The following is a 7591-nucleotide window of genomic DNA, read 5'->3' on the forward strand; positions in this document are numbered from 1 at the left end:
ATCCAGCTCCCATCCAGCTCCCATCCAGCTCCCTGCTTGTGGCCTGGGAAAGCACTCAAGGATGGCCCGAAGCCTTGGTGCAGGAAGAGGCTCCTGGCTTCGGATCTGCGCAGCTCCAGCAATTGCAGCCACTTGGGGAGTGAATCAATGGATGGAAGATCCTCTCCTCTCTGTAAATATGACTTTCCAATAAAAATAAAATAAATCTTAAAAAAAAAAAAAGAAAGGAAGGAGTCAGATCTGAGGGAGAAGCGAGTGAAGGGAAAGTCTATTTTCTTAGACTATTAAATCCATGAAATAGATTCCCTTTCTATTAATAAAGTTATTTTCAAAAAGAACTACATTGCATAGCCTTTGGTACCATCAAATTAAAAATTATTTATACATACTAAAAATATAAAGCAATACTTTTAATCAGATAGCCAATTCTACATTTCTTGAATTATTTAACTGATGACATGAACTTGTTAAAAATTGGCGGCACTTCCATTTTATGTTTCGTAGAATATTTATCATTCTTTTATCAGAATTTATTAGTACCAAAGGGCTGAGTATGGCATAGACATTAACCACGAGTCTGTTGAAACTCAGAACGACCGGGTCACTTACCCACAACATGGTTAAGAAAGATGACATGAGAAGGTCCACCCAGTACATGCCTACGAAGAAACTCAGCAGCAGCAGGATGTTGTGTGTGACCCTTTTCACTGGGGAAATTCTTGGGGTGACACTGGTTCTGCGCAGGTTCTGAGAAGTCCTCTGGTGCCTGCACAGTAGACTAACCATGTATGCACTGAAGATCAGCATGAGGCCTACGAAAACGACATCTCTGGAAAACGTCAGAGTGAGAAGCAGCGCCCTGACGGTGGCGCTCATGCGCAAAAGTGAGCAGTGTTTACTCAACTTCAGTATATTTGTCTGGGTCACGTTGGTATAAGTCACAGCATAGATGATCATTTTACTACTGAAAGTCAGGTTAAGGGACCAGAAGAAGAAGAGGGCACGAACGGTGTGACTCGTGAACTTTTGCTTGCCCTTGGCCAAGCAGGAGCTGCTGGGGCTGATGGTGACGGCCTGGAGGACGCTCAGGAGACAGGTGGTACAGATGGAGAGACCCCTCATGACCCTGTGTGTGTAAAACAAAGCCTTGCATTTGAAGTCGTTCTCAACACTCCGTGATTCAAACATATCTGGGGAAAAAAAGTCCACGGAGATGAGCAGCATCATTATGTGCACAAACGCCAAGTGACAGGTGGCCAGGTCAGTGGCCTTGCGCCTTTGGTCTTGCAAAAATGTGCAAATGTAGAAGAAAAGCAGACAGCTATTGCCTGAGATGCCAATGCCCGCTTGGAAATAAAGGCATTTCTTGATGACAACAAACGTGGAAGGTGTGCTCATCTTAATGTCATATGAGGAGTATATTTTATCTGAAAAAAGAACCAAGAGACCACAAAACATCAATGTTTGTTCTTTAGTGATCAAAGTCATTACCATTAGCATCATTTGCTTTTATAACTTGTTCTTGATTAGTTATGAGCAATTGTATTTAAATTATTGACAATATAATCCCTGTGTTTACTACTGTTTGCTACTTAAAATGATTTATTTGGATGAAAAAAATCAATGGCTTTCTGATGACGCATGTGTAGGATACACACTGTGGACCCTTTTGTGGCACCACGGGCCCCTATTTAGAAATAGCTGATCATTATGGAGTGTTTCTGTTTATATTTACCACTAAGAGTGATCATTAAATAAAATTAATAGTTTCTTACAGTTGAACTGAATAGATGTGATAATCTGTAAAGAATAAAACACAAAGCATCAAGAATATCCCGTATTTCTTGCAGCCCACCACTCTGATGCATTGTAGTCCTCAATGATCTAGGGTTCTGGACCTTTAGGATAATTTACAGGAACCTCCCTGTTTGTAATAAGCAGAGCAGCGACCTCAACCCCATCTGTAACTTTATGGTTCCTTTTCCATGAAATCCAATGTATTGGGGAATCAGAGTAGACATATTTGAAAGGGCAGCATGGTCTAAAAATGCTATGGTCTTGGGCCCAGCGGAGTAGTCTAGCAGCTAATGTCCTTGCCTTGCACGCACTGGAATCCCATATGGGTGCCGGTTTGTGTCCTTGCTGCCCTACTTCCCATCCAGCTCCCTGCTTGTGGCCTGGGAAAGCAGATGAGGATGGCCCAAAGCCTTGGCACCCTGCACCTGTTGGGAGAGGCTCCTGGTTTAGGATTAGCTCAGCTCCGGTCATTGTGGCCACTTGGGGAAGATCTTCCTCTCTGTCTCTCCTCCTCTGTATATCTGACTTTGCAGTAAAAATAAATTACTATTTATTTTATAATAATAGTTTAAAATTATTATTTATTTTTATTGGAAAGTCAGATATACAGAGAAGAGGAGAGACAGAGAGGAAGATCTTCCGTCCGATGATTCACTTCCCAGGTTAGGGCAACGACCGATGCTGTGCTGATCCAAAGCCAGGAACCAGGAACCTCTTCCGGGTCTCCCACACGGGTGCAGGGTCCCAAGGCTTTGGGCCATCCTCATCTGCTTTCCCAGGCCACAAGCAGGGAGCTGGATGGGAAAGCAGGGCCACCGGGATTAGAACCGGCGCCCATATGGGATCCCGGGCATGCAAGGCGAGGACCTTAACCACTGCGCCACTGCGCCACCGCGCCAGGCCCTTTTTTTAAATTTGAAAGGCGATATACAGAGGAGAGACAGAGAGGAAGATCTTCCATCCGATGATTCACTCCCCAGGAGTCCTCGACTGCTTTCCCAGGCCACAGGCAGGGAGCTGCATGGGAAGCAGCGCTGCCGGGATTAGAGCCGGCGCCCATATGGGATCCCGGGCATGCAAGGTGAGGACTTTAACCATTGCACCACTGTGCCAGGCCCAAGAATTATTTTTTTCTATTCACATTTGCAACCATAAGGTTAAGTCGGTACAATGCCATGTTAAATATCTCACACTCCAATAATAAAGTTAATTTCTTTAATATTTTCTCACTATATATCTAATACCATTATCTCTTATAAAAATTCATAGAATAATCTTGCAATTATTGTTTCACATTACTTAATTGGATCCAGGTGCGGTTAGTTTTCAAAACCTAATTTACTCCAGGCCCTGGACTACTTCATCATCATCATCATCACACACACACACCATGAGCCATACTCATTCATAGTACTACCGATTATACATTAAAGATGATGTACTGCCGTTCTCACATCTCGCTAGCGCAATGTGGAAATGTCGAGGATGAGTATTCCTGACTCACAGAAATTGATGTTTAAGGGAGAAACGTGCCAGTAAGTCATGCTATGTGATTTTATAAAGTACACATTCATGTGGTGGACGTATAGGTTGCTATGCCTATTTCCAAAACATAATATGGTAAATAAAGATTGCATAGATCTTAGTGTCTAGAACCAAGTGACAGAGAGCTCCTCCCACGTGCATGCGTGTCTCCAGAGCAGCGGTTATTGCTGCCACCAGGAACAGTACAATAACATCGAACTAAAGACTAAACATATTGAGACCACATGCCAAGACTAGGAAATGGGTATTTTTGTGCGAATTAACGATAGAAGCCTATACAAAGCCATTTACTTGTTATATATCTATATGACTTTGTTAGTATACTCCATATGTCAAAAATACACTGTAAGCAGCAAAAGTGTGGGAGAACTGGAAAGGCCTGGCCACAAATGCCGTGCTCTGAATTTAAGAGGACCCTAAAAATGCCACTGTGTGATTTCTGCCTTTTTATTTGTTTTCCAGTCATCCGAACCAAGAAGACATCACTTCAGCATAGCCCTGTTTAATTTTCTCAAAGTTTCAAGGTCTTAGCCCATCCCTGTGAAGCATGTTAAACGACTGATGAAAACCTGACCCAGTGTGTTCAATATTGAGCCTTGAGCTACTGTACACGAACACCGAACTGTGACAGTGGAAGTCCTTCCTCCCCGGCATTACCCTTGCACTTTGTGATTTAGTAACATTGGAAAAGGCTGTAATTCCTTTCTCGGAGTTTCAGAGACGGTGTCTGTTGTTAAATTCCTTGAGGTGTGATGCTGCGAGACTCGTGGAGCACTTTGAGGCTCATCTGTTTTCTTTTACAAATTTCTTCTAGTTTCAGCTAGATGTCTTTGCACATTCCCCCTCATCGATTTGAAGACATGGACACTAGGAAAGCCTGTCTCTCCTGAATTCAGACAACATTGACATATATCTAACAAATTGTTCTCTACTTATTACATATTAGACCTGTTATTTTATTCTTTTCTTTGAACAGTAGATTTTATAAATTTTAAGCAAACTACCAATATGAAACTTTTAGTGGAAATTCTGTTTATAAAATTTAGGAGATTTTTTTTTAATAATAAGGGAATGCTATGTTCTTTATATTTTGTTCTTTATATTTCTTTATATTTTGGAAAATATTAGTCTCTTGTTATGAAAAATGTTACTCTATTGAATGCATGAGAAGTTAATACAATTTCAGTTTGCTTATAAAGTATGAAATACTGGAATGGAATTTATAGTAAATATTTTAAATCATGATTAATATCATAAGTTCCATTTCTGTAACATAGTAACTAATTATCCAAAAATTAAATATATGATCAAAGGAATTGTATAAAAATCATAAAAAAATATATGCTATTTTACTATAACAAAATAAAACAAATTATCTTTACGAACACATACTAAAAGCTAATTAAGGTGTCACAAAGAAATCTCATGACCTCATTAGTTGTAACATAAAAAGATATTAAAGGTTAAATTTCCAAAACATTTAAAATTTTGTAGCTATTTCCTTGTTGATTTTTTTCAGCAGGACTGTTATTAATATATTAAATGCTACTGATCATTGTTGTTGATTTTGTATCTTGGTAAATTAAAAACGTCTGACTAAATACTTCTGAATTACATCAGATTTCTTGGTTATATCACATTTTATCATAGTAAGCTAAACTGAGAAAAATAGTAAGAAATAGTGACATGCGGTTACTGCGAAATTACAAAGCCCATTAAAAACCTATGTCCTCACACAATCCACATTTTTTCCTCTGCTTGAAAACATCTCCTGTATTCAGTTACTACTCATGAAAATAAAAGATTGAAATGAGAAGCTTAACATTTCCTTGAGATGACCTTGCTTTATGCACCACCCACCTGACACTGGAGCGTTGTTACTGAAATTGAGACAGACCCTCGTCCACCTGGGCTCAGACGTTAGTTCAAGGTGATGTGAGACCCCCAAGATGCTTTATAAGAAAGCAATGATTTCAGCCTAGCTCCCTCCAGACCCATAATTTTCATGTCACCTGTAGCAGCGGGACAGCTTTGGCTTGGAGACTGTTAGGAAATAAGCCACTGCGGGAAAATTAAAGCTATTTAACTTCCAGAAAACAAAACAGAAACAGCTGGGTTCCAAACTTTTCCATGTGTCAGCTCACTTTCCTAGAGTTGTACTCACATGGTTGCAGCCCTTTCCCATTTTATCACTGAAGGTTCAAGGATCCATGCCTTCTGATGTGTTGCCCAGTGATGTCTAATTTTCAGTACCGTAATTAGACCATCAGCAGCCTACAGTGGTGTCCCTGAAGTTTCCCTACCAGGCCCATTCCTAGCCTTAGGTCTTATGCATGCTGACAGGTTCTGTGGCCCAGTCTGGCATACCCACTCCCAGTACCAGGACTTGCCAACAGATGCTACAGCCTTGCCCAGCCTGGCCTTCTTCCAGAACTGGCCAAACCTGTGAACTGCTGAGTGTTGTAACCTAACACAGCCTGGCTTTCACCCTGTCCTGACTCTTACACGTGCCAGTGGGTGTTGTGGACTGGCCTAGCCTGGCCTGCCACCAGACCCAACCCACACACATGCTGATGGGTGTTGCAGCCCAGTTTGGCCTGGCCCACTCCAAGTCTCAGTTCTTGTACTCACTAGCAAGGGTTATGACCTAGCAGGAAAGTTTCCCTGCTACGTTACTCCAACCTTCTTGTGTGTTAGCAGGTGTTGTGGCCCAGTCTGACATGGCCTGCCCCCAGCCCTGACACTCATTGGTGAATACTGAAGGCTAGCCTTACCAACCTGCACCCATTCCAACTCTGACTGGTTGGTGCTGCAGCCTAACCAGACTGACCCACCCCTATACCTGGCTCTCTTATGAAGTGGCAGGTATTAGAGCCTAGCCCAACCCATTTTTTTTTTGAATTTTGAAATTATTTTATTTTGACAATCTTTACATAGTTGAATAGGGCACAAATGGAGAAGCTCCACCCAGTCTCCCACCCATGCCAGGACCCCCAATGTGGGACATGCTCTGAGGGTCCTGCTCAAGTGGTTTTGATAGTTCAACAGTTCTGAATTACTGCTAATCTTGCCATTCCAAGCACGATAAAATCTCTCCAGAATCTGCTGGCTGACATAGTTTACCCTAGAGTCTCCATTTGCCCAGATTTTCACTGCTAACACATGGCTGAGGTTGGTTGATTTGTTCTGTTCTCCATCTTCTGTTGTAGTACTCTGTGTGTGCTTGCCAGTACAGGGTTTGGCATGGTCCATAGCTCCAATCAGATTATGCATATGCTGGTGTTTGCAATTGCTGGGTCAGCTCTGTTTCCAGTCCTGTCTTCCACGCGAACCAATGGGGTTGTAGTAGCCTAATTCTTCCGCCCAGCACACACTTTAGCCAACCCATTTGAACCCATTCTGGCACTCATGAATGCCAGTGGGTGCTGGGGCCTAGCTCAGTCTGACCTAGCCCTAGACCTGGTGCATATGGTGAGTGCTGCAACCTAGCCAAGCTTGGTCCACCCTTGGCTCTAGCTTGTGCACTCATTAGTTGGAGCTGTGTCCTAGCAGGGGAGTTCCCCAAAGCTTTCGCTACCAAGCCTGTTCACATCCCCGATGCCACATGTGCCATTTGGTGCCATGGGCCTGCTTGGCATGGCTTATTATCATTCCTGTCCTTTCCGCCTCCATCTCTTACACAAACAAGTGGTCCTGCAATCCCACAGAGGCCAGCCCACAAATCCACTACAGAGTCTGCCCTCACAGAACTGACCCAGCAATTGCAACCACCAAAGTGTGCTTAGTAGTTGGGTCACAGACTATGCTGGATCTTGTATTGACAAGCACACACAAGAATCAGGTCTGGGATCACCTCAGACGAAGCTTTTTTGGGGATCCCCTCAATTGAACAGCTGGGCTCAGAACTCCAATCATGGAGAGAATTGCAGCTTCCATGGTCTGAATGTGGAGTGCATGTGTCAGAGTTGGGCCTTCTCAGTGGCTTAGATGGAGCAGTGGACAGCACATCCAGGTGCACATGGAGGATAGGGCAGCACATTGGAATCTGCAGAGGACACCTGGTACCAAAACAGAGGATGGAGGACAGAACAGACAGAACAAATCAATCAACTACCCCAGCCATGTGTTGGCAGTGAAAATCTGGGCAAACAGAGACTCTAGGGTAAACTATGTCAGCCAGTGGATTTTGAAGAGATCTCATTTTGCTTGGAGCGGTGGAATTGACAGCAATTCAGAACTGTTGAACTAT

General features: G+C 42.8%; 1 protein-coding gene across 1 annotated transcript; it reads right to left on the bottom strand.

The window, feature by feature from the left end:
* Positions 1-414: 414 nt before the first annotated feature.
* Positions 415-1398, bottom strand: LOC121155805 (putative vomeronasal receptor-like protein 4). The gene has a single exon (XM_040979239.1). The coding sequence runs from the start codon at positions 1396-1398 to the stop codon at positions 415-417; it is 984 nt and encodes a 327-aa protein (XP_040835173.1).
* Positions 1399-7591: the final 6193 nt, after the last annotated feature.

The sequence above is a fragment of the Ochotona curzoniae genome, unplaced genomic scaffold (genome assembly GCF_017591425.1).
Source record: "Ochotona curzoniae isolate NIBS_2020 unplaced genomic scaffold, NIBS_Ocur_1.0 contig_3176, whole genome shotgun sequence".
In the NCBI taxonomy this organism is placed as follows: domain Eukaryota; kingdom Metazoa; phylum Chordata; class Mammalia; order Lagomorpha; family Ochotonidae; genus Ochotona; species Ochotona curzoniae.

What these genes read in the sequence shown, in the direction of transcription:
- LOC121155805 (XM_040979239.1), bottom strand. Translation starts at nt 1,398, where the DNA reads ATGAGCACACCTTCCACGTTTGTTGTCATCAAGAAATGCCTTTATTTC.